General features: G+C 33.7%; 2 protein-coding genes across 2 annotated transcripts in view; both read left to right on the plus strand.

Annotated features, from left to right (window-relative positions):
- Positions 1-17,845, plus strand: part of LOC124448180 — a 35,819-nt gene extending 17,974 nt beyond the window's left edge. Inside the window, exons 5-9 of the mRNA XM_046999190.1 lie at positions 9,997-10,078; positions 14,683-14,751; positions 15,373-17,037; positions 17,101-17,706; positions 17,813-17,845. Coding sequence (XP_046855146.1) covers positions 14,746-14,751; positions 15,373-17,037; positions 17,101-17,706; positions 17,813-17,845 — 2,310 coding nt within the window. The 5' untranslated portion in view covers positions 9,997-10,078; positions 14,683-14,745. The remainder of the gene's footprint in view (positions 1-9,996; positions 10,079-14,682; positions 14,752-15,372; positions 17,038-17,100; positions 17,707-17,812) is intronic.
- Positions 17,846-17,847: 2 nt separating this feature from the next.
- LOC124448181 (nephrocystin-3-like) overlaps positions 17,848-27,795 on the plus strand; it is a gene marked incomplete at its 5' end in the record, with an annotated part of 14,764 nt that continues 4,816 nt past the window's right edge. The window contains 5 exons of the mRNA XM_046999192.1: positions 17,848-18,333; positions 18,661-18,810; positions 19,352-19,483; positions 23,190-23,678; positions 23,720-23,788. Coding sequence (XP_046855148.1) covers positions 17,848-18,333; positions 18,661-18,810; positions 19,352-19,483; positions 23,190-23,678; positions 23,720-23,788 — 1,326 coding nt within the window. The remainder of the gene's footprint in view (positions 18,334-18,660; positions 18,811-19,351; positions 19,484-23,189; positions 23,679-23,719; positions 23,789-27,795) is intronic.

Here is a 27,795-nt window from a genome sequence, read left to right on the forward strand (position 1 = left end):
CTTAGTACTATGAAATATACATTATAGATACCAGTAGCAATTTATAATCCTGTACTTGTATACCAATAAAACGAAGTTACACATACAAACAATTTACTTACAAAAAAAAACTACTGCCCTTGAAAGGAAGGCCTGTTTGTCGTGATATGTTTGTTTGCCTAGGAATTCAGATTGCTTGCTAGCATGCAATTATATTTATCTTTGTGTCCGGACAGTATATTTATAAAATATGTGTTATTTCATTATACTTGTGATAGTATGAAATTTATGGATCGGGAGGAAAATTTTGAAACTGCAAATGGACTCATGCATGCCATCGTTGAATATTTTAAATATATAGTCGTTTTTTTTTAATATTTAATCGTTTTGTAACGTTGCAATTATCTTTCGTCGAGCTGTTGACGCTAAGATGATACATGCAAATTCATAGCATTAAAAAAAACTGAAAATCTTTGATTTCTGATTTGTAAAAACAGAGCTTTTCGACCACATGGTGGTGTACAGCTGAAATTCTAATGTAATTCTGCCACGTTTGAAGCTCTTCTGGTTAAAATTAGACCGATTAACTAATTATAAACTAATCATTTAATTTAATTACAGCAATGAACATTTTGTATTCTGGGTGTGGAATCGTTTTGACTTGTGATTTTGATAAACTTAACTTTTGCCACCTTACTAATCAATTCAGATTACCGGAAACAGCTTGTAGTTAAATATATCCATTCCACTTAATCTCTTCTAATTTCTCTTTATTTGACTTCCTAACTTCCTTATCATATAATCCATTTGACACCGCCTCCTTTAGTAGTAATTTTACACCTTTTGTAAATATAATATCTTGTCTTAACATCCTATTTATTAATTGTCTGAAGATGTCTTGAGTAAAGACAAAACGTTACAATGAATTCAATTTTACAATTTCGGTCTATTTTTATGTTTCTAAGTAAAACTTTATGTTGGGCGTTAAATTTCATTACACGAATTCGATTTCCGCTCGGGAAGTCTCTCGCTACTATTTTGCAAGTATACAGCTACTGAATGAAGTAGATTTAATCAACATAGTTAAAGTAAATTAAAATTATTAATATTATTTACTTCAATTCTGTTCAAGATTTGTAAATAATACTTTCTATATAACCAGTTTCGCAGTGTTTCAAGTTTTAGCTAAACGTGTATTGTATGAAAAATATTCTTGATAAATACCATTTTCATCATTTGTTATGCCAAGGAAGTTTTCTGCCTGATTTAGATCTTCAAAGACAAACGTTTTTTTTAATCAACTGCATCAACCGACTCAGCGAGAAAATAAAACTGATTTTATACAATATGGTAGTGTCATTTACGTCAGTAATGAGATTGTTTCATTTCACTAAGTGAGTCCTTTTTGCTTAAAATATTGCTTTAAGCATGAGCAATGTGACGAACTTTTACATTACTCACGGTAAAACGGTCGGTCCAAAAATATTAGCTGACACCAATCGGCAATTTTTCCCTTTCCCTTTAAGTGAGGTGTTTTATTCCAATACCAAATAAAATACCAATGATTTAGAGAAAAATAACAACACCAAATATAATGACATAAATCTTGATTGTAGACAGTTTGAAATAAAGCTTTTTGTTGAGATCGGACTCTTGCTTGTAGATAGTTTGAGATTGAGTTTTTTGTTAAGTTTCAACTCTTAATGGTAGACAAGTTGAGATAGAGTTTTTTGTTGAGATTGAACTCTTGATTGTAGATTGCTTTAGATAGAGCTTTTTGTTGAGATTGAACTCTTGATGGTAGATAGTTTGAGAAAGAACTTTTTGTTGAGATTCAACTCTTGATTGTAGATAGTTTGAGATAGAGCTTTTTGTTGAGATTGAACTCTTGATTGTAGATAGTTTGAGATAGAGCTTTTTGTTGAGATTGAACTCTTGATTGTAGATAGTTTGAGATAGAGCTTTTTGTTGAGATTGAACTCTTGATTGTAGATAGTTTGAGATAGAGCTTTTTGTTGAGATTGAACTCTTGATTGTAGATAGTTTGTGATAGAGCTTTTTGTTGAGATTGAACTCTCGACGGTAGATAGTTTCAGATAGAACTTTTTGTTGAGATTGAACTCTTGATTGTAGATAGTTTGAGATAGAGCTTTTTGTTGAGATTGAACTCTTGATTGTAGATAGTTTGAGATAGAGCTTTTTGTTGAGATTGAACTCTTGATTGTAGATAGTTTGAGATAGAGCTTTTTGTTGAGATTGAACTCTTGATTGTAGATAGTTTGTGATAGAGCTTTTTGTTGAGATTGAACTCTCGACGGTAGATAGTTTCAGATAGAACTTTTTGTTGAGATTGAACTCTTGATTGTAGATAGTTTGAGATAGAGCTTTTTGTTGAGATTGAACTCTTGATTGTAGATAGTTTGAGATAGAGCTTTTTGTTGAGATTGAACTCTTGATTGTAGATAGTTTGAGATAGAGCTTTTTGTTGAGATTGAACTCTTGATTGTAGATAGTTTGTGATAGAGCTTTTTGTTGAGATTGAACTCTTGATTGTAGATAGTTTGAGATAGAGCTTTTTGTTGAGATTGAACTCTTGATTGTAGATAGTTTGAGATAGAGCTTTTTGTTGAGATTGAACTCTTGATTGTAGATAGTTTGAGATAGAGCTTTTTGTTGAGATTGAACTCTTGATTGTAGATAGTTTGAGATAGAGCTTTTTGTTGAGATTGAACTCTTGATTGTAGATAGTTTGTGATAGAGCTTTTTGTTGAGATTGAACTCTCGACGGTAGATAGTTTCAGATAGAACTTTTTGTTGAGATTGAACTCTTGATTGTAGATAGTTTGAGATAGAACTTTTTGTTGAGATTGAACTCTTGATTGTAGATAGTTTGAGATAGAGCTTTTTGTTGAGATTGAACTCTTGATTGTAGATAGTTTGAGATAGAGCTTTTTGCTGAGATTGAACTCTTGATTGTAGATAGTTTGTGATAGAGCTTTTTGTTGAGATTGAACTCTCGACGGTAGATAGTTTCAGATAGAACTTTTTGTTGAGATTGAACTCTTGATTGTAGATAGTTTGAGATAGAGCTTTTTGTTGAGATTGAACTCTTGATTGTGGATAGTTTGAGATAGAGCTTTTTGTTGAGATTGAACTCTTGATTGTAGATAGTTTGAGATAGAGCTTTTTGTTGAGATTGAACTCTTGATTGTAGATAGTTTGTGATAGAGCTTTTTGTTGAGATTGAACTCTTGATTGTAGATAGTTTGAGATAGAGCTTTTTGTTGAGATTGAACTCTTGATTGTAGATAGTTTGAGATAGAGCTTTTTGTTGAGATTGAACTCTTGATTGTAGATAGTTTGAGATAGAGCTTTTTGTTGAGATTGAACTCTTGATTGTAGATAGTTTGAGATAGAGCTTTTTGTTGAGATTGAACTCTTGATTGTAGATAGTTTGAGATAGAGCTTTTTGTTGAGATTGAACTCTTGATTGTAGATAGTTTGAGATAGAACTTTTTGTTGAGATTGAACTCTTGATTGTAGATAGTTTGAGATAGAGCTTTTTGTTGAGATTGAACTCTTGATTGTAGATAGTTTGTGATAGAGCTTTTTGTTGAGATTGAACTCTTGATTGTAGATAGTTTGTGATAGAGCTTTTTGTTGAGATTGAACTCTTGATTGTAGATAGTTTGTGATAGAGCTTTTTGTTGAGATTGAACTCTTGATTGTAGATAGTTTGAGATAGAGCTTTTTGTTGAGATTGAACTCTTGATTGTAGATAGTTTGAGATAGAGCTTTTTGTTGAGATTGAACTCTTGATTGTAGATAGTTTGTGATAGAGCTTTTTGTTGAGATTGAACTCTTGATTGTAGATAGTTTGTGATAGAGCTTTTTGTTGAGATTGAACTCTTGATTGTAGATAGTTTGAGATAGAGCTTTTTGTTGAGATTGAACTCTTGATTGTAGATAGTTTGTGATAGAGCTTTTTGTTGAGATTGAACTCTTGATTGTAGATAGTTTGAGATAGAGCTTTTTGTTGAGATTGAACCCTCGACGGTAGATAGTTTCAGATTGAACTTTTTGTTATCTTATGCTTCAAAAAATTCATTCGAATACCGAAATAAAAATAAAAACAAGTCCTGTCCAAGTTTCCCCACGATTGGCTAAAAATCAATCATCTTTAGAAAATGATTTGATGTAACTCAATTTCTCACGCACAATTCACCACGACATGATGTCCTTTGGCGTAAATTCATTTATAATTATAGGTTATCGCATAATTTTAATTATAACTATCCGACAGCCGATAAATTTGAATATAAACCCGTCAATGTATCCGAGAAATGCAAAGCCATACGGCCTCAGTTTGTCTTACCCGTCGGCTTTAGTTTATCTTTCCAAGTATATTTAGGGCGTGGATTCAAGTAGTTTCTTCTTCTTACTCTGTTTGCTCGTCGAGGTCTCGTTGCTTCAAGGTCGATTTCTTTGAGTATAGTTTGAATAGCCAAATAACTTACTAGCCCGTTATACTTAGATTGAAAAAGCCTCCAAATAGCTCTATATCCAAGCATAATATCGCATTCATTGAGTTCTCGTAAAATAGATTGTCCGATACGATCTTCATTTACAACATTCCTGCGTCAACGCAACACATACCGTTTCAACTTATTTAAAAGAGCACAACTTGAATTAGAAATGCTATGGAATTTATCGATTAAACTCAAAATAATTTACTTTTGGTTGCGTTCGTGTATTTCTGTTTGTGTTGTGCTTCTGCGCATGCATAAAATAACCTTTTATAAAGTTAAGTAATGCAAGCTGTTGTTTTTATGCAGTAAACGACCGTAGCATGTTGAAATTTAGCAAATATGGAAGGACATTTGAAAACGTGAGACTCTATCGTTGTAGATTAGACTTTAAATTGGTATTGATGAAACATAGTGTGTCTTTGTCGTAGACTCGTAGTGCAACACTTTGTTACTAACCAATGTTAATAACGTTAGTAACGTCAAGTTTTGAAAAAGTAACAAATGTTTAATTTATGCACACCGATTGATCAATTACAAACGTGTAATGAATGAGTTAGTGGTCATGAACTACTTGTATAAGAGTTTGTATGCACTTCGTCTACCAGAAGTAATCTCAACTTAAAGGAATAAAATGACCACGACAAACAACCTGGTACATGCGCCAATTCTTTAATCCTGGACGAGACCTAAAATTGACACCCCACTAAAATTGCAATGTCAACATAGTTCTAACTTTAAAAAACAATAAGAAATAACTTTTCTTAAAATCTTGACATGTTTAGAAGGTTCACTTTAGGGGTGGTCATGGGAGGAAAAACTTTGCATAACATCGATATTTACTGAGAGAATAACTATGTACCATCTCTGGTCAAATGTAAAATTTTTCACAAATAAGCAATATTTTTGGCAGTGATTGAATTGTCATATTTTTAAAAAAAATCGAATGAGATGAAAAAGAACATTTAACCACAGTATAGAGAACATACAGTAGAGCCACTCCATTGAAAGTGCACAGTATAGAGAACATACAGTAGAGCCACTCCATTGAAAGTGCACAGTATAGGGAACATACAGTAGAGCCACTCCATTGAAATTTTTCGTGCCACGCATGTCTTATTACGCATGTGATTACCATATTGGCAGCCAGTAAATTGCATTATGTGACCAATAAGATCGACGATATGGCAAACGGCAGCCAGTAAACTAAGAGCTTGTTCACATGAGCCCGGTAACAGGGATTTAGCGAGGCGTAAAATGATTTTAAGTCATTGAAAAGAGTTAAAGCTTTAAGCGCAAAATTTACAACCTTTTCTTAAGCGTCATAAGTCATTTTAGTCGTAATTTTCAAATAAAGCTAAATTATTTGTTTTTACTTTAAAGGTTTTGTAAATTTTCAAAGTCGTAGTACAGAGAAATTGCTTAAATAAAATTTTGTTGTGAAGTATTTAATCTTTTCCACTGCCAAAGTGTTTTAACGCTTCGCTGAATCCCGGCTATTGGGCTCGTGTGACCAGCCCCTAATTAAATATACAGCAACCAGTTGCACAGCCAAGTGCCCCTACTGTATATTCCTATACTGTGATTTAACTTACTCTAAGCATTCATTTTTGGAAATCGTAAATGCGCTCTTGTGGGTGTTTTATCTCTTACTGGTACCACTAATCTTTTAAATTTGCCTACTGAGACTCAACTGCAATGTATTTTTCATCGTTACTACACATTTGAGACAAGCATCTTATTTTCATTACATTCTTTACTCTTGTGTCTGCAGTGTTTTCTTATCATAAGTTATTATAATTCCGTGTAGCTGGAGTTCGAAAATTATTTATAATTGACAATAGTTTATTAAATAACAAATTTTTTTTTATAATATGAAATGACATATGCAATAATTTATTTGTATGAAATTTTTATTAATGAAATGAAAAAAAAAATTGCATTTTCGAAAATCGTGTCTTAAGCATTGACATTCAAATCCTGTCTTAGATAGTTGATCCTCAACTTCTGAGTTAAAACTTGTGAAACTTTATTACATTTTAAACTAGTCATTTGGAAATTGACTAATCTCAATGTTTTTATGCACTTTGTATGCGGTACTTATTTACGTATTTTTATTTCTATGACAATTGTTTTTAGTCTTTGTATACTTAGTTATATAACTGAGATGTCCTACATAGAAACAATATACAAGAACATACAGTAGAGCCACTCTATTGAAATTTTTCGTGCCACACATATCTTGTTGCAAGTTTGAAAATTGGTTATACAGGCATTTAATACATAAAAGATAAAAGTTTCTCCGGATTTTTTAATGACTTTTATTGAGCTTTCGACTCGTTGCTTCCAGCCTTCATCAGAATGAGGAAATTACTATTAACATGTGCTTTTTTGCTTGTAGACGCTTAGAGCGTAAAATTGGATTACAGTGTGGATTAACGTGATTAGATGGGGTGGAATGCGTTGCTAAGGGTTTTGGTGTATTGTTAATATGATCAGTGTTGATATTATTAAAGTATAATGTTGTAGTTTTGGTGTTGTTTGTATTTTTTTGTCATTTTTCTTTAGTTGTGAGTATATGATGGGTATGTCGATATGTCTGTTTATTGTGTCGTTGTCTTCACTGTACCAAGCTTCTTTAAATTCGCGTGCGTGTTTAGTCTGTGCGCGTCTGAGTACTTTAGTTTCTGTCCAGTCGAATGTGTGGTTGTTTACGTGGGTATATTCTGCCGGTAGTGAGTTCGGATCTCGTCGTTTTATGGCGTTTTTGTGTTGTGCGAGTCTTGTTTCAATTTTCTTTAATGTTTGTCCTATGTATTGCTTTGAGCAGTCTTTACATGGTATCATGTAGTTTGCGTCAGTTATATCTCGAATTGTTGCTTTGTCTTTATGTTTGGTGAAACACGATTTGAGTTTTTGAGTAGGTTTGTGGGCGACGCTAATATTAAATGGTCTAAGAAGTCTGGCAGTCATTTCTGATGTTCTGTTTATGTATGGTAATGTGACAATTTTTACTGTTTCGTCCGGTTTCTTGTTGCTTTTGTCGGTTCGTATTTTGTTTTGTATTTTTTTTATAGTTTTGTTTATGAAGTTTCTAGGATAATTGTTTTTAATAAATGTGGAGTATAAGTAGTTGCGTTATGTTTTTTTTGTTTTTTTTCGGTGTTACAATGAGTGTTTATTCTGTTAAAAAGTCTTAAGAATGCAGCTTATTTTGTGTTGTGTTGGGTGATTATGTTGAAATCGAGTATTTGGTCTGTGTGGGTGGTTTTGCGGTATACTTGTGTGCTTAGTGTACCGTCATCTGTTCTGGTTAGTAGGATGTCGAGGAAGATAAGTTGTTTGTCGTGCTCTTCGTCTTTAGTGAAGGTAATGTTTTTTGTGGTATTATTTATGGCGTGTAGGATTTGTTCAGTTTTGTCTTCAACAACTAAAAGACAGAAATAACTAAAATCCATGGCAACGCATTCCCTCCATCTAATCACATTATTCCACTCTCTAATCCAATTAGACGCTTTAAGCGTCTACAAGCAAAAAAGCACATGTAAATAGTAATTTCCTCATTCTGATGACGATTTGAAGCAAAGAGTCGAAAGCTCAATAAAAGTCATTAAAAAATCGGGAAAAACTTTTATCTTTTATGTATATCTTATTACGCATGTGATTACCATAGTGGCAGCCAGTTAATTGCTTTTTTTGACGAATAGGAATGATGAAATGACTAACGGCAGCCAGTAATCTAATTAAATATACAGCAGCCAGCTGCACACGAAGTGCTCCTACTGTATATTTCCTATACTGCGACATAGATGTCATTAATGTTTCATAATAATGTTTGTTGAAGTAGATCCTGAATTATTTTACTTTAATTGCATCCTTTACTGTTATATGTAAAGTGTTTCTTATTGAACATAAGTATTTACAATTGCGTCCAGTTGATAATTAAAACGTATTGGTAATTTACAATGGGTTAGTCAATGACAAAGGTCTTTTTATAATATGAAGTGAATTTTGCAATAATATAACGTATGAAGTTTTTGATTAACGAAGTGAAAAAATCCATCTAAAGTTTCAAAAAATTGTGTCTTAATCATTCACATTAATCATTAAAAGTGTTTTTGTAACAAAACTCACATGGATAAAAATTTATGTTACAATAAGCATGAACTATGATCACCATTTTTAACTGATATGTATAAGGTCGCGTTGTTTATATTAAATCTCTCATCCGTTTGTTGAGTATGTGACATGTAAAGACCTAAAGCAAGTATAATTTTGTTCACACGGTCGTCTTACTTCTAACAAGAAAGTAATTTAGAAAAATTAACCGATATTTTAGAATTACACTAAGCACATGACAAATTAGCTAAAGCAGCATCTCGATAAAGTATGACTAAATATGCATGAAAAATCATATCTATATTGATATACCAACTTTCTAACTACTGACAATAGGATGCATGGTAAAGGAAAGCAAAACCTGTTCAAAGGTATGGGAGAGGTGAAATAGAATACTTGTCTATGGAAAAAAGGGGGATCTATAAAAATTTATGTAGAGGGGATAGCACGTCTAATCATACGTCACATCCATTTTTTGCCGACGCCACTTTTGACTAATCGTTGTGTGTCTAACAAAATGTTTTTAAATGTATTAAGCAAACCTTTCATTTTAAAAGTAAGAACATTTGTAAAATAAGCAAATGTTGAGCACAGGAAGAATGTATTTACACAGAGAAAGAACGCAACCGAATCTTTTTTGGGAAATGTTGATTCATGCAACACAGCGAGCTTTTAAATTTATATTTTTGATCATGTTTTACAGTTTTAAGATTTATTTTCATTGCAACCTTTAATGTTGTATCCACAGTGTCTTTATAGATCATAAGTAATTATAATTGCGTGCAATTGATGTTTTCCATGTATTCATAATTTACAATGGTTTATTTAATAATAAAGGTTTTTTATACTAAGAACTGACTTATGCAAGAATATATATGTATGGAATTTCTGATAAATGAAGGGAAAAAATCCATTCACAGTTGCGAAAATCATGCCTTAATCATTGGCATTCAAATCCTGTCTTAGATAGATGATTATCTATTCCTGAGTTTAAACTTGTTAAACTTTATATTATTTAACAGTACTCCTTTGGTAATTGACTCATTTCAATGTTATTACGTACTCTGCATAAGGCTCTTATTTATGTATTTTTATTTCAATAACAATTGTTTTCAGTCAGTGATGTATACTTAGTTGTTTAACTAGAATGTTCTGCATAGATGTCATTAATGTTTTATAATACCGTTTGTTCAAGGAGTTCCTGACTCACTCTTCATATTCGTTCACTATTTAAATGTGTTTATGTAAAAAAACTTATATGGATAAAAGTTTGATGCGACAATAAAGTATGAATTATGATCACCATTTTTAAACTGATATGTATGTCAGTATGTGGTGGTGTTTTTATATTAAATCTTTCATCTTTTGTTAGGTATGTGACATGTAAAGAACTAAAGCAAGCTTCATTTGGACGATGAGGTCGTCAGATATGAAGTCTTACTTCTACAACAAAGGTAATTTTACAAAAGTAAAGCGAGATTTACATCCACATTACGGACCTAATAAATTAGCTAAGAAAGCATCTAGATGAAGTATGGATAAACGTGCATGAGAAATATTATCTAAGTTGATATACCAACTTTTTACTTATTGACCATAAGGTGCATGGTAGGGAAAACAGTAAAACCTGTTCAAAAGTATTGGGAGGAAGAATAGCATGATTGTATTTTTTACATGTAGGACGCTGACTTTTCTTTACCTACCTTTGCATCCATTTCTGGTGGATACAGTTTCTGAAGAGGCCTGCTTATGTGCAGTGGCCTTCCCTTGCTAAGAACTTTGACTTCCGCTCCTCTAACTATAATAACTTTTCCCTTGATTAATCTCTCGATTCTCGCTTTTTTTCCAAAATCCTCTTTTCAAACTTTCCTTAAACACAAGAACTGCATCACCTATTTTCGGACATAAACTACCCTTTACTTTGCCAACCTTATGACACTTCCTTAAACTTGTTAAGTATTCCTTCCTCCACTTGGACCAAAAATGCTTTTTCAATCTCTGTAAATACCTAAACCTACGCTTGACCTCTCCTGCATCTTTTTCATTAATAGTATGCAGAAATCCTTCGTCTGGAATAGATGTTAATCTTCTTCCAAACATAAGATGTGCAAGAGTCAGCACATCTACATTCACTTCATCTTCGTATACTTAAGTCAATAGACTAGAGTTTAACGTACCTTGTACCTCAACTAATATTGCTTACAATTCTTCCTTGTTCTATTTAACGTTACCCAACACCTTCTTCAGACAGCCATTCACCAATGCTACCATTCTTTCAAAAAATCAACCACACTAGGGTGTCCCCAGCAAATTAAACTTCCATACTAACCGAATACCTTCCAAATATGATTTTGCTTCCTTAATTTCATAAATCCCCTTCAACGCTTTCTCAGTTGCTTTAAATGTTTTGGCGTTGTCCGAAACTATTAGAGAGGGTGCTCCCATTCTAGCAGTAAATCTTCGCATGCAATTCAAAAAACTACGTGCACTTAAACTATCAACTAAATCATTATAAATTGCTCTTGTAACACAGCAGGAAATCAATGTGATGTATACTTTTACCATCTGTCCACCTTCTTTTGCAAACAATGGACCAGCAAAATCTACTCCTACTTTAGAAAAGGCTGGTGAATACTTAACTCTAAAATCTGCTAAATGCGTTTGCACTGGTGTTTTATAAGACTCTCCTTGATGTCTTTTACAAATCCTGCAATGTCCTATCACCTTCTTCGTGATCTGTCTACCTTATTTCCCAATATTTGGCTCGTAGCTGAACTAAGGTCGCTCTTACCCCACTATGATGAACCTTGCTGTGGCAATCTTTAATAATTAGTTCGGCTAAGTGATGATTCTTAGGCAAAAAAATTGGTTCTCTAGCTTCTAGCTCTAAATCTGGCACTTCCAATGTTTTAGTCCTCTTTGTCCCAAGTTTAACTCTTGCCTTCAAATTGTCTACAAATCGCCCAATGATAGCTATGACCCTTATTAGTGTCTTTACATTGCTAAATTTGCCAAATTTTATCACACAATCTTTATCTACTACCTTTGTGTTAGCCAATACTGTCTTCTCGACTTCCGCAAGACTTTCCTCTATAGTTTTAACCTCTTTTGGCATTGGCCAATCACAATGGGGACCTGACAACCACTTCAGTCTTTCCACCAAAGTTCACTTTCCTTTAATTGTGATGTCGTAACTCCACATGAACCAAAGTCCGCTGGGTTGTCTACACCCGGACAATGTTTCCACTCATCCTTCCTGCTCAATCTTAAAATCTCGTTGACTCTATGGCACACAAACTGTTTCCATTCTCCCCTATTACTGATCCAGCACAATGCATTCATATTATCCAAACAATAGTTTGTACCATTAAATTGAACGTAACCTTCTAAGGCCAAGTTCACTGTGTCCATCAACTGTGCTAATATTCCAGCTGACATCACTTCTAGTCCAGGAATTGTCTGCAATTTTTTTGGCACTATCTTTGTTTTCACGTAAGCAACTCTACGTGGTAGGCATCATACCTTTTGGCTGGCAACTGCGTACCCATGCAAGTGACACTTTACCTTACCAAGTAAATTACCATACACACATCTCGTCACAACTAAATCCCTGACTCTCTCTAAATCTTCTATCCACCTCTCCCAACGTTTTTTCTTGTCACCTTTCAGCTCATTATCCCATTCAGCTTTCTCAATACACAGCTCCTGAAACAATAACTTAGCAAAAACTACAACTGGACTTAAAATAACTAAAGGATCGAATAATCCCGCAAGTATATTTAGTATACTTCGTTTACTTGGAATGAATGCCTTTGCTCTTTCAGCCAATTTCCAGAGGCCAAATACAAAGCGCTCCGACTAACACTCCCGTCCCGATCATAGTACTTTCTCAAAACTTTCACTGATACTATTTTCTCCAACTGATGCTTTGGCATAAGTTTGCTCATCAACCACTTTCGAATTACTAAATTCTGCCCTTCTTTCCTCTAAAATTTTTCTTTCTCTTGTTTCTATTTCTTTCAAAACATTCTCATCAGCTCTTAGCCACTTCCTAAGGCTAAATCCTCCTGCAGCCAATCGCTCACTTGCTGACTCATACAACCTCTTACTTTCTTCTTGGATTGTTCACTGGACACTAGATCATCGACATAAAAGCTATCTCTGAGTTTTTTAACAAATTCCTTGTCTATCTCTATGAATGAGTTATTGTAATTTTTGCTTTTCGACCATTTTACTGCGTTTCCTGCTAATTTCAAGGCTAATTCTAACAAAATCAGCATAGAAACAGGACATTGTTTAGTTCGAATCAAAAAAAGAATCACTGTTTTAATTGCTTTGCTCAGCTTAGCGAAATTGTCAAGGCAACAAGGGCATCTAGTACAGCAAACAAATAAAGCATTGGCAAGGCATGACACAAGGCGCTTCGAGACAATATTTTTAACATTTACATTGCTATATAATTGGCAACAATTGGTGGGGGATTCGTTCAAGTGTAAAAAGCTTGTCAGAACAACAAAAAGTTTTTTTCAATTAAGCTGACCGTCAGTTTTTTTTTTGGCTAGACTGCAGTTTAGCGGACACCCGAAGCGCTTGTATAGGGAGCTTGGCCTCGTTTTGGCTTATGAATATATGGTAGGGTTTGGGTCAGTGTCCAAGGTGTCCGTTAAGCTTCAGTAGTCCGGGCTGAAACACACTAGGCAATCCCAACAACTGCAAAACGGTGTATATTAATAACAATAACACTTCTTTATTTTATAGTAGTTGATCTATCTACACATGCTTCAGTAATTTTTCTATCTACACATGCTTCAGTTGTTTTTCTATCTACTCATGCTTCAGTAGTTTTTCTATCTACACATGCTTCAGTAGTTTTTCTATCTATACATGCTTCAGTAGTTGATCTATCTACACATGCTTCAGTAGTTTTCTATCTACACATGCTTCAGTAGTTTTCTATCTACACATGCTTCAGTAGTTTTCTATCTACACATGCTTCAGTAGTTTTTCTATCTACACATGCTTCAGTAGTTTTTCTATCTACACATGCTTCAGTAGTTTTCTATCTACACATGCTTCAGTAGTTTTCTATCTACACATGCTTCAGTAGTTTTCTATCTACACATGCTTCAGTAGTTGATCTATCTACACATGCTTCAGTAGTTTTTCTATCTACACATGCTTCAGTAGTTTTTCTATCTACACATGCTTCAGTAGTTTTTCTATCTACACATGCTTCAGTAGTTTTCTATCTACACATGCTTCAGTAGTTTTTCTATCTACACATGCTTCAGTAGTTTTTCTATCTACACATGCTTCAGTACATCATCATTTACACTGACCATTCCTTCCATTGTATCTATCTTTAGAAATTTAGAAATTTCCTCCATTCTTTACGTTGCAAACCTCTGATTCCATACTTCTAAATTTAGACATTCTTTTGCAGCATGCACCTTCTCTGTTTGAGTGACCTTCACTACAGTACCGACCTCGAGTTAAATGACTTGACTCACGAGTATCGAATGGCGAGTGAGTGAGTGACTCGTGAGTCAATTGCAGATCACTCGAGAGTGATGATTCGCGATTGAGCGAGTGACTCGCGATGCAGTTGCGAGGCACTCTCGAGTGTGAGAAGTTTGCGAGTGAATAAAATAACTCGCTGCTAGCGAGTGAATTGAAATAAGTCCTAAAAAGTTCTTTCTCCAGTATTTAAAATTGACAAACATAATCTTAATTGTAGTGATTAGGAAAAATTCGTTGAACATTTTGAAGGCAACAATTTTATATTTTTCTATGAACATGGAAGCAAAACGACTATTCATTTGAAGCAATATCTTGGGACCTAATGACGTTGAAACCTTTTGAATTTTTTTACAAAAGCATTTCAATAACTTCAGATTTTTCAAACGTTATTCGTAAATCGGTGGAGACCATAGACAATTGTAAAGTAAATGGCACGCAATCAACGAGTAAATCAAAATAGCGCTCAAACATTTTCGCGTATTCAGTTTGAGCATATCATTGGGGTAACTCACAAACATTCTTCTCTCTCTATATATAGCATTTTGAAAACGGAAAGTCTTTTCTAAAAGCTCAGAAACGATTTATGACGTAGCTCTTTGACATGCAGGTGCGACTTTTAATTATTTTTATGTTAAAAATTACAATTGTAAATGCAATAAAATTGTGATTAAAATGCTAAAGTTTTTAGGAGTATTTAAAATACTCATCTTAAAAAGTTGAGCATAATCGAAAAGTAATATTCAACAACTAAATAAATGGTATTCCCAAAAAAAACCATTTTATCAACATAATTTAAAAACTTTCGTTTCAAGTAAAATTTATCAAAGTTAGCTATAATTATTAATTTAGTAGTTTATGGTCTTCTAAAAATTTGATAAAAAGTTTCTACGATTACCATTCAATCCTCGTAGCCAAAGATAAAAACGATAATGTGTTACAGCATGTTGCAAAACAAATACATTTACTAAATTATGTTTGAATAAACGCATTATAGACTATGGTTGGCATTACTATAAGCGTTACATGGTATATTCAAGATTCAAGAAAAGGCTATCAGCTAGAACATTATACCATATTCTTAGACACTGTCTAAAAGATATAAGACGTCAAAAAATGACGATCTAAGATTATAGAAATCTAAATCCCTATGTCTGTCTTTCGGAAAGTTACGTGAACTTTCCAGTAAAGTACTTTATTTTAATATTGTTGATACATCAATTTTTTGCAGATAGAATCAAGAGAAAAAAGAAACCTATTTTACATTAGGCAAATAATTAATGTTGTTCAAAAGGAACTTGCTTCGTTTTTCATCGAACAATGGAACATTCATTACAAATCATCTTATGGAGAATGGGATGATACACACAAAAGTGGCAACAAATTTTACAGTTTAGAATCAGGAAGAAAATTAGACCAAAAAACACGACAAAAATATCAGAATGGAGACACCAGTAAATGGGACTGTACGATATTATTTGATGCAATAGTTTTTTCAAACTCAATTAAAAAGTATCTTGACGAAAAAACAAAAGATGCTGTTCATGCACTTCGTTGTGAAAGAAACAATTACGCACATTGGTATGAAGGGGAATGCTCAGATGATGATTTTGATAAAATAGTCAATATCATTGAAAATTCATTTCAAGATTTGAAATTTTCTCCCGATGAAATCATTGAAATAAAAAATCATCGAAACTGTTTTAATTCGTTCCAAGTTCTTCCTTCAAAACCTAACCATTTTTTCGTTGAACGCACTGAATTACGAGATGAAACTACAAAATATCTTGAAAAATTAAAGAAAGGTAACAATGATAAACTGACATACTTCTACATCACTGGTAATCCTGGCAGTGGTAAATCACAGCTTGCAAGACAGGTTTGTGAAAAAATATCGTGTGATTGGAAAAAAAGAACTTCGTTTGTAATGACCCTCGATGGAAAAAATGAGGAATCTCTTTTAAAATCTTACTGTGAACTTGGATACCGTTTAAACTGTGATAAGTATATGATTAAAAAATTTGAAGATGAAAACTGTTCCATCACAGACAAAGTGAAGAACTTGCGATCGTTAGTATCCACACGATTAAAATTCTGGCAAAATTGGTTGATCATTGTAGACAACGTGGCACAGCTTGAAAAAATTTCTTTGTTACTTCCCCAAGTTGGTGATCCCATGTGGATAAATGGGCAAATCATAGTTACCATCCAGAACACAGATGCTGTACCTCAAGACGATGAGTTTAACAAACATATTTCTATCAGAAGTGGAATGAATGATAGGGAATGTTTTCAACTGTTGAAGCATTACACTATTGAAAATGCTGATGATCAATTGTTGAATGAAGTATCGCACGCATTAGATCGTCAACCGCTGGCTTTGGCAGCTGCTGGTTATTATGTCAGTCTTGTAAACAAAGCAAACTGCTCATTTACTTGGAGTCAATATTTAAAGAAAATATTTTCAGAAGAAGAAGAAAACATGGACGCCAATTTTGTTAAATTTAACTCGGTGTATCCTAGAAGTATGTTACAAGCTTCAGTTTTAGCTGTTAGACAAAATGCTGAAGAATCCTTAATATTGGCAAATGTTATTAACTTTTTTTCCGTGATATCGTTTGATCCTATACCACGAGACATTATTGTTTTTTATGTTCAAGAAATTGATCCCAAACACTCAAAGGAAGGTGTATGTCTTTCTTTAAAGGACTGCTCATTGTTCTTGCATTCAGAAAATAATGACATTAGTCTACATCGCATTGTTCACAAAGCAACCATTGTTTATCAATCTGAACATTCTAATAAAGAACATGAAATGGAAACTAACGTTGATCAAATATCTAAAGCACTTTACATGTTTAAAGAGAGAGACGACGAAAACAAATTAATGCCACATCTTGAAAAAGTTATTCAATTATTAAAGACCAACCAGACAAAAATCAACATGAATACTTTATAAATTTTCGAATATTTTGTTGACAGATTACGACATTTTGGAAAATACAATCTTGCTCTTGAACTATTTGATCAATTTAAATCAGAAGAATATAGTTATGACAAAGCTTGGTATTTTAATATCCTCGGTGTTTTATACCTTGACACCGGGAAGTATAGCCAAGCTAAAAATCATCATGAAAAGGCTCTGGAAATTATTAAACAATCGTCAGGTACAAATCATGTTGATGTCGCTACGTCTTTAAACAATCTTGGTAATGTGTATAATAAAACTGGAAACTACAAAAAAGCACTAGAGGTTCACGAAAAAGCTTTGGAAATTAAAAAACAATCGTTAGGTCCAAATCATGTTGATGTCGCAACGTCTTTAAACAATCTTGGTAATGTGTATAATAAAACTGGAAACTACCAAAAAGCGCTAGAGGCTCACGAAAAAGCTCTGGAAATTCGAAAACAATCGCTAGGTCCAAATCATGTTGATGTTGCTGAGTCTTTAAACAATATTGGTTTGGTGTTTGAAAAAACTGGAAACTACAACGAAGCTATAGAGCTCCACGAAAAAGCTTTGGAAATTCGAAAACAATCGTTAGGTACAAATCATGTTGATGTCGCTACGTCTTTAAACAATCTTGGTAATGTGTATAATGAAACTGGAAACTACGACAAAGCTGTAAAGCTTCACGAAAAAGCTCTGGAAATTCGAAAACAATCATTAGGTGCAAGTCATGTTGATGTTGCTACATCTTTAAACAATCTTGGTGTTGTGCTTAACAAAAATGGAAACTACGACAAAGCTATAGAGGCTCACAAAAAAGCTCTGGAAACTCGAAAACAATCGTTAGGTCCAGATCATGTTGACGTCGCTGCCTCTTTAAACAATCTTGGAAATGTGCTTGAACTAACTAAAAAATACGACGAAGCTATAAAATTTCACGAAGAAGCTCTGGAAATTAAAAAACAATCGTTAGCTCCAAGTCATGTTGATATCGCTGCGTCTTTAAACAATCTTGGTAATGTTTATTATAGTACTGGAAACTACGACAAAGCTATAGAATTTTACGAAAAAGCTCTGGAAATTCGAAAACAATCATTAGGTCCAAATCATGTTGATGTCGCTAAGTCTTTATACAATCTTGGTATTGTGCATAAAATAACTGGAAGGTACGACAAAGCTATAGAATTTTACGAAAAATCTCTAGAAGTTAAAAAACAATCGTTAGGTTCAAATGATTTTGATGTCTTCTCGACTTTAAACAATCTTGGTGCGCTGTGTTATGAAACTGGAAACTACGACAAAGCCTTAGAATTTCACGAAAAAGCTCTGGAAATACAAAAACAATCGTTAGGTCCAAATCATGTTGATGTCGCTGAGTGTTTAAACAATCTTGGTGCGATGTATATTGAAACTGGAAACTACGACAAAGCTATAGAGTATTACGAAAAAGCTCTGGAAATTGAAAAACAATCGTTAGGTCCAAATCATGTTGATGTCGCTGTTCTTTAAACAATCTTGGTGCGTGTGTTCTAAAACTGGAAACTACGACAAAGCTATAGAGTTTTACGAAAAGCTCTGGAAATTCGAAAACAATCGTTAGGTCCAAATCATGTTGATGTCGCTGAGTCTTTAAAACATCTTGGTGCGGTGTATTCTGAAACTGGAAACTACGACAAAGCTATAGAATTTCACGAAAAGCTCTGGAAATTCAAAAACAATCGTTAGGTCCAAATCATGTTGATGTCGCTGAGTCTTTAAACAATCTTGGTGATGTATTTTGAAACTGGAAACTACGACAAAGCTATAGAGTTTACGAAAAGCTCTGGAAATTGAAAACAATCGTTAGGTCCAAATCATGTTGATGTCGCTGTTCTTTAAACAATCTTGGTGCTGTGTTTGAAACTGGAAACTACGACAAAGCTATAGAGTTTTACGAAAAGCTCTGGAAATTCGAAAACAGTCGTTAGGTCAAAATCATGTTGATGTGGCTGAGTCTTTAAACTATCTTGGTGCGGTGTATTCTGAAGCTGAAAACTACGACAAAGCCTTAGAATTTCACGAAAAAGCTCTGGAAATACAAAAACAATCGTTAGGTCCAAATCATGTTGATGTCGCTGAGTGTTTAAACAATCTTGGTGCGATGTATTTTGAAACTGGAAACTACGAGAAAGCTATAGAGTTTTACGAAAAAGCTCTAGAAATTGAAAAAGAATCGTTAGGTCCAAATCATGTTGATGTCGCTACGTCTTTAAACAATCTTGGTAATGTGCTTAAAAAAATTGGAAAGTACGACAAAGCTATAGAGTTTTACGAAAAATCTCTGGAAATTAAAAAACAATCGTTAGGTCCAAATCATGTTGATGTCGCTGATTGTTTAAACAATCTTGCTGCGGTGTATTCTGAAACTGGAAACTACGAGAAAGCTATAGAGTTTTACGAAAAAGCTCTGGAAACTCGAAAACAATCGTTAGGTCCAGATCATGTTGACGTCGCTGCCTCTTTAAACAATCTTGGAAATGTGCTTGAACTAACTGGAAACTACGACGAAGCTATAAAATTTCACGAAGAAGCTCTGGAAATTAAAAAACAATCGTTAGCTCCAAGTCATGTTGATATCGCTGCGTCTTTAAACAATCTTGGTAATGATTATTATAGTACTGGAAACTACGACAAAGCTATAGAATTTCACGAAAAAGGTCTGGAAATACAAAAACAATCCTTAGGTCCAAATCATATTGATGTCGCTGAGTGTTTAAACAATCTTGGTGCGATGTATTTTGAAACTGGAAACTACGACAAAGCTATAGAGTATTACGAAAAAGCTCTGGAAATTCAAAAACAATCGTTAGGTCCAAATCATGTTGATGTCATCTGTTCTTTAAACAATCTTGGTGCGCTGTGTTCTGAAACTGGAAACTACGACAGAGCCATAGAATTTTACGAAAAAGCTCTGGAAATTCGAAAACAGTCGTTAGGTCCAAATCATGTTGATGTGGCTGAGTCTTTAAACTATCTTGGTGCGGTGTATTCTGAAGCTGAAAACTACGACAAAGCCTTAGAATTTCACGAAAAAGCTCTGGAAATACAAAAACAATCGTTAGGTCCAAATCATGTTGATGTCGCTGAGTGTTTAAACAATCTTGGTGCGTGTGTTCTGAAACTGGAAACTACGACAAAGCTATAGAGTTTTACGAAAAGCTCTGGAAATTCGAAAACAATCGTTAGGTCCAAATCATGTTGATGTCGCTGCCTCTTTAAACAATCTTGGTGTGTTGAATAACTGGAAACTACGACAAAGCTATAGAGTTTCACGAAAAGCTCTGGAAATTAAAAACAATCGTTAGGTCCAAATCATGTTGATGTCGCTGCGTCTTTAAACAATCTTGGTAATGTTTATTATAGTAACTGGAAACTACGACAAAGCTATAGAGTTTCACGAAAAGCTCTGGAAATTCAAAACAATCGTTAGGTCCAAATCATGTTGATGTCGCTAAGTCTTTAAACAATCTTGGTATTGTGCATAAAATAACTGGAAACTACGACAAAGCTTAGAATTTCACGAAAAGCTCTGGAAATTCAAAACAATCGTTAGGTCCAAATCATGTTGATGTCGCTGAGTCTTTAAACAATCTTGGTGCTGTGTTGAAACTGGAAACTACGACAAAGCTATAGAGTTTTACGAAAAGCTCTGGAAATTGAAAACAATCGTTAGGTCCAAATCATGTTGATGTCATCTGTTCTTTAAACAATCTTGGTGTGTTCTAAAACTGGAAACTACGACAAAGCTATAGAGTTTTACGAAAAGCTCTGGAAATTCGAAAACAATCGTTAGGTCCAAATCATGTTGATGTCGCTGAGTCTTTAAAAATCTTGGTGCGGTGTATTCTGAAACTGGAAACTACGACAAAGCTATAGAGTTTCACGAAAAGCTCTGGAAATTCAAAACAATCGTTAGGTCCAAATCATGTTGATGTCGCTGAGTCTTTAAACAATCTTGGTGCGATGTTTTGAAACTGGAAACTACGACAAAGCTATAGAGTTTTACGAAAAGCTCTGGAAATTGAAAACAATCGTTAGGTCCAAATCATGTTGATGTCGCTACGTCTTTAAACAATCTTGGTAATGTGTTAAAAACTGGAAACTACGACAAAGCTATAGAGTTTTACGAAAAATCTCTGGAAATTAAAAAACAATCGTTAGGTCCAAATCATGTTGATGTCGCTGATTGTTTAAACAATCTTGCTGCGGTGTATTCTGAAACTGGAAACTACGAAAAAGCTATAGAGTTTTACGAAAAAGCTCTGGAAACTCGAAAACAATCGTTAGGTCCAGATCATGTTGACGTCGCTGCCTCTTTAAACAATCTTGGAAATGTGCTTGAACTAACTGGAAACTACGACGAAGCTATAAAGTTTCACGAAAAGCTCTGGAAATTAAAACAATCGTTAGGTCCAAATCATGTTGATGTCGCTGCGTCTTTAAACAATCTTGGTAATGTTTATTATAACTGGAAACTACGACAAAGCTATAGAGTTTCACGAAAAGCTCTGGAAATTCAAAACAATCCTTAGGTCCAAATCATGTTGATGTCGCTAAGTCTTTATACAATCTTGGTATTGTGCATAAAATAACTGGAAGGTACGACAAAGCTATAGAATTTTACGAAAAAGCTCTAGAAGTTAAAAAACAATCGTTAGGTTCAAATGATTTTGATGTCTTCTCGACTTTAAACAATCTTGGTGCGCTGTGTTATGAAATTGGAAACTACGACAAAGCTAAAGAGTTTTACGAAAAAGCTCTGGAAATACAAAAACAATCGTTAGGTCCAAATCATGTTGATGTCGCTGAGTGTTTAAACAATCTTGGTGCGATGTATATTGAATCTGGAAACTACGACAAAGCTATAGAGTATTACGAAAAAGCTCTGGAAATTGAAAAACAATCGTTAGGTCCAAATCATGTTGATGTCATCTGTTCTTTAAACAATCTTGGTGCGCTGTGTTCTAAAACTGGAAACTACGACAGAGCCATAGAATTTTACGAAAAAGCTCTGGAAATTCGAAAACAGTCGTTAGGTCAAAATCATGTTGATGTCGCTGAGTCTTTAAAAATCTTGGTGGTGTATTCTGAACTGGAAACTACGACAAAGCCTAGAATTTCACGAAAAAGCTCTGGAAATTCAAAACAATCGTTAGGTCCAAATCATGTTGATGTCGCTGAGTCTTTAAACAATCTTGGTGCGATGTATATTGAAACTGGAAACTACGACAAAGCTATAGAGTATTACGAAAAAGCTCTGGAAATTAAAAACAATCGTTAGGTCCAAATCATGTTGATGTCGCTGAGTGTTTAAACAATCTTGGTGCGATGTATATTGAAACTGGAAACTACGACAAAGCTATAGAGTATTACGAAAAAGCTCTGGAAATTGAAAAACAATCGTTAGGTCCAAATCATGTTGATGTCATCTGTTCTTTAAACAATCTTGGTGCGCTGTGTTCTAAAACTGGAAACTACGACAGAGCCATAGAATTTTACGAAAAAGCTCTGGAAATTCGAAAACAGTCGTTAGGTCAAAATCATGTTGATGTCGCTGAGTCTTTAAACTATCTTGGTGTGGTGTATTCCGAAGCTGAAACCTACGACAAGCCTTAGAATTTCACGAAAAAGCTCTGGAAATACAAAAACAATCCTTAGGTCCAAATCATGTTGATGTCGCTGAGTGTTTAAACAATCTTGGTGCGATGTATTTTGAATCTGGAAACTACGACAAAGCTATAGAGTATTACGAAAAAGCTCTGGAAATTCAAAAACAATCGTTAGGTCCAAATCATGTTGATGTCATCTGTTCTTTAAACAATCTTGGTGCGCTGTGTTCTGAAACTGGAAACTACGAGAGCCATAGAATTTACGAAAAAGCTCTGGAAATTCGAAAACAGTCGTTAGGTCAAAATCATGTTGATGTGGCTGAGTCTTTAAACTATCTTGGTGCGGTGTATTCTGAAGCTGAAAACTACGACAAAGCCTTAGAATTTCACGAAAAAGCTCTGGAAATACAAAAACAATCGTTAGGTCCAAATCATGTTGATGTCGCTGAGTGTTTAAACAATCTTGGTGCGCTGTGTTCTGAAACTGGAAACTACGAGAAAGCTATAGAGTTTTACGAAAAAGCTCTGGAAACTCGAAAACAATCGTTAGGTCCAGATCATGTTGACGTCGCTGCCTCTTTAAACAATATTGGAAATGTGCTTGAACTAACTGGAAACTACGACGAAGCTATAAAATTTCACGAAGAAGCTCTGGAAATTAAAAAACAATCGTTAGCTCCAAGTCATGTTGATATCGCTGCGTCATTAAACAATCTTGGTAATGTTTATTATAGTACTGGAAACTACGAAAAAGCTATAGAATTTCACGAAAAAGCTCTGGAAATACAAAAACAATCATTAGGTCCAAATCATGTTGATGTCGCTAAGTCTTTATACAATCTTGCTATTGTGCATAAAATAACTAGAAGGTACGACAAAGCCTTAGAATTTCACGAAAAAGCTCTGGAAATACAAAAACAATCGTTAGGTCCAAATCATGTGATGTCGCTGAGTGTTTAAACAATCTTGGTGCGCTGTGTTCTGAAACTGGAAACTACGAGAAAGCTATAGAGTTTTACGATAAAGCTCTGGAAATTCGAAAACAATCGTTAGGTCCAAATCATGTTGATGTCGCTGCGTCTTTAAACAATCTTGGTAATGTGCTTAAAAAAATTGGAAAGTACGAGAAAGCTATAGAGTTTAACGAAAAATCTCTGGAAATTAAAAAACAATCGTTAGGTCCAAATCATGTTGATGTCGCCTCGACTTTAAACAATCTTGGTTTGCTTTTTTCTAAAACTGGAAAGTACGACAAAGCTATAAAGTTTTACGAAAAAGCTCTAGAAATTAAAAAAAAACTCTTAGGTCCAAATCATGTTGATGTCGCTGACTGTTCAAACAATCTTCGTGCGGTGTATTCTGAAACTGGAAACTATTTCAAAGCTATAAAGGTTGACGAAAAAGCTCAGGAAATTTGAAAACAATCTTTAGGTTCAAATCCTCCTCAATTGTTAGTCCCCCCTCTTAAAAAAATGAAAGTTGACATTTCCAAAATCTAATACTTACTGACTTTTTATTAGAACACGTAGCTTGCAATAAATACTGCCACTTGTTTTAGTTGTCATATAAATTCTTAGTTTTGTGTAATATGTTGAATGTACAGTATTGCTCATTGCATTGTTTTTATTATGTGTTTTGTCATGAAATATAACTAAATAATAAAAATTTCTGAAATTACTCCTAGTACTGCGTTTGTGCAGGACTCTAAAATGCTAGAAATCTTTACAATAAGGGTCTGGCAACTAAATCAACTTAGTACAACCTCATCCATAAATTCTTTAAACTTCTGTATGTCAAAATAGCAGGTGAGAAATTTTTTTGTGAAGGCTGTGTAAGGTGCTTCAATTTTTTATTTTGATAAAGTTTTTTATTGCTTATTACTTTCGTAACTGGCCACTGAGGAAAGTCAAAGTATTAAGTGACGGTTATCCTTGAGCTTTAGATTCCCAGTAAAAATTATCATGATTTCTTTTTGTAATTAAATAATATTTATTGAAAATCAATTTTCAAACTAAAGATTGTGATACAACTTTATGATTTTAGTTATTGTCAATAAAACAGAAATATTTTTTGTGATAAGAAATGTTTTTTAAAATGTACTCTCAACTAATTAACTGATATAAACAACACACATAGAGAAACTTCCTCTAAAAATTTACTCTTTTAAATGTTAAGTTAATAAATTCCAGGGAATTAAACACAGCAAAAATTAGACTTTTTAAATGCCAAATGAAGAATAGAGTCCTTTACGCTTTTAAGATGGATGTGTCTTGCAGTGGAAAAAATCCAATTCTGAAATGATCATTAAAAAGTGTTGTAATCAATTTCACCAAGTATTCAGCAACATTATTTTATAGGTGTTAATCAGTTTGAAGAATGCCCATTTATCGCATCAAAACAGGGCAATATCGCAATTGGCATTTTAGAGTTTGCTGAGTTTCATTCATTTAGAAGTTATTATAAATTCGTCCAGAGGGGAATTTTCTTTTTGTGTGGTGTTCAGATTATTTTTTATTACTTTATTTAAATTTGTAAATTAAATTGATTTATGCATAAGCTCTATAAATTAATAAATACGATCATTCAGACCATATCTAGCAAGGGCAAGGGGTGCTCACCAATACCAGATTAACGGAGCGCTCCTAGTGGTTGTGTGACGTCACAGTTGCTTTTACTATAGCCAATTTTATAAATATTTTTAAAACGTAATGGAATTTTATTGTACATATATCTGAAGTTGTTTAATTTCATTTTGTATTACCACAAGAGAGACAACATACTCGTATTTTTCATTTTAAGCGATAACATTTAGTTGAATGTGATGTTGAAAATTTGATATGGTGTTGGATTGCATCAGTTGATTGTTGTGCCCAATTTAACACGCCTTCGCTTTCATTCTTTGTTAAATTGTTGGGCATAGCAATCTTAGTGAATAGATTGGCAATCTATTCATATGCACTTAACTTCCAGTGCGCTAAATATCAAAACCAGAAAGTTTCAACCGTCGACCAGTAAAAGGTTTGTAAAACAAAAGACAAAGAATTATCATGCGTGTTTACAATATGATATTGAATATTAACTCATGTTTGCAAAAAGAAATAATGAATGAACGTTTACCTAAATGTTACAACATTTAGTTGTTCTGCATTCTAATAAATTTTGCAGCCAAAAAAACAACACTGTAATGGGTACATAAGTAAGATTTAAGTCACAAAATAGCTAAAAAGGTTGTGAACTTCTCCTAAGATGCCTTAGAATTTGTCAATAATTTTTCTGTACGTTTCATAATGCTATCGAACAAACTGACAAATCGTCTCAATATAGAACTTACCCATTTGAAAAATATGTCGTACGAAAGCACAAGCAATATTACCGAACTTTCTAAGCTGTCAACGACGGTATTGTCGAAACAACGAATTTATGTGGATGGCTGTTTTTCAGACAATATTTCGAGCTGTTGCCGATGGTTTTTACATACATCCACCTATAAGATCCTCGCTATAGTTAGTTTATAAATGATTATTTGCTTTTCGATTTATCTCTATTGTTCTCTTAAAAATCTCAATGGTTTTTATTGATGCTACCGATTTTTGGTTTGATTTTTCAATATGACATTGTTCATTAATATGCTGTTTTCACAGATTGTGGTGTAGACTTGCAATGAACGAGAGCCTCAACTTTTGCGACTCCCTGCGATATTTGAAAATTGAATATTTTTGTCATTTTTGAATAGTTTAAGCATTCTTTCTAAACTACCAAAATACTTTATAAGCAACACAATTTTTTGCGACTCCCTGCGATATTTTTAGCAGTTGAGAAACCTCATGGCAAAGAGAATGCCCATAAATCTTCTCCTAAGGTAGAGGACTGCAAGATTCAATGAATACTTGGACAAAATTGAAGTCTACTTTCTAAATTCATTATCGTGTCATTAATCTTACCCTACCACATCAGGTTTCGTTACTTTGCATAACGACATTAAAACGCAAAATATCTGACAATTCTTATGAATTTTTTTATTTAAACGCATTGAAGGATTACTTATTGTCTTTATGAAAGGTGACAAGCTCCTAAAGGGCCTGACAAAATAAAAAAATGTAGTCATGACGTCAATTGAAGAAATGTTAACATATTTAAATTCGTGTGTTTTAACTTCAACTTCAACGGAAAATTAGTCACTTTAACTTTGTAGAAAGAAAGGTAAATTCTGTTTTTTTACTGAGAAAGTAATAATGAGTTACTTGGAATAATCAACTAGTCTTAGTGTTGTCATCGAATTCCAAATATGACATACACGTAAAAACTGCGCGGTGAAAAAAAAAAGGAAGAGACCTACCAATTCACCTGAATCAGACTGACCACGAACACGTTTGGAAATCAGGTATTAAAGTTTTGTTCTTTTTTAATATATTTAAGTTTTGTTTTTGATCACTCATTATGCTGACATTCATAACGTTTTTTTTATAGAGCGTCCTCACTGAAAAATTCGCACTTGCGACTTTTGTTATGCATAATGTTCACTAGTATAGCACATTTTCAAATTCAACCGTTAAAAATTTCCTTTCAAGTTTTGAATCGAATGAAATCTAGAGGACATCAAAAATGATTTTTATGCAAGTCATGACGTCACTTCGGTCATTTCATTTTCATGGTTATTGCCTGGTGAATGGTCAGGTTGTACGTACTGAATAATTTTTTCACATGATTTATAAATGGGCTTCTGTTAGTTTTCATTTTTCATCTATTTATTAAAATTTCTGTTAGTACTCTGCACTCTTTCATTTTATGTTCTCTACCAAAGATTGCATTTCTTTTGTTCCAACACGAAATATTAACCGTGTTTAATAGGGTAGTCAGCCCACTTTTTTGTCGCTCTGTAAATTTAAATTTTTTATATGAACGACTTACGATCAGACTACGCTGCATGTTAAAATAGATCATCGGGATCATGGAAAACCACAAAAATATGAAACATCTTAAAACTACAAAAATTTGAGAAATTTTTCTAAATTTTCGATCTTTTCTTTTATTGGAGGGTTTTTTACCAGATCCACAG

The sequence above is a fragment of the Xenia sp. Carnegie-2017 genome, unplaced genomic scaffold, assembly GCF_021976095.1.
Source record: "Xenia sp. Carnegie-2017 unplaced genomic scaffold, XeniaSp_v1 HiC_scaffold_23, whole genome shotgun sequence".
NCBI lineage: Eukaryota > Metazoa > Cnidaria > Anthozoa > Malacalcyonacea > Xeniidae > Xenia > Xenia sp. Carnegie-2017.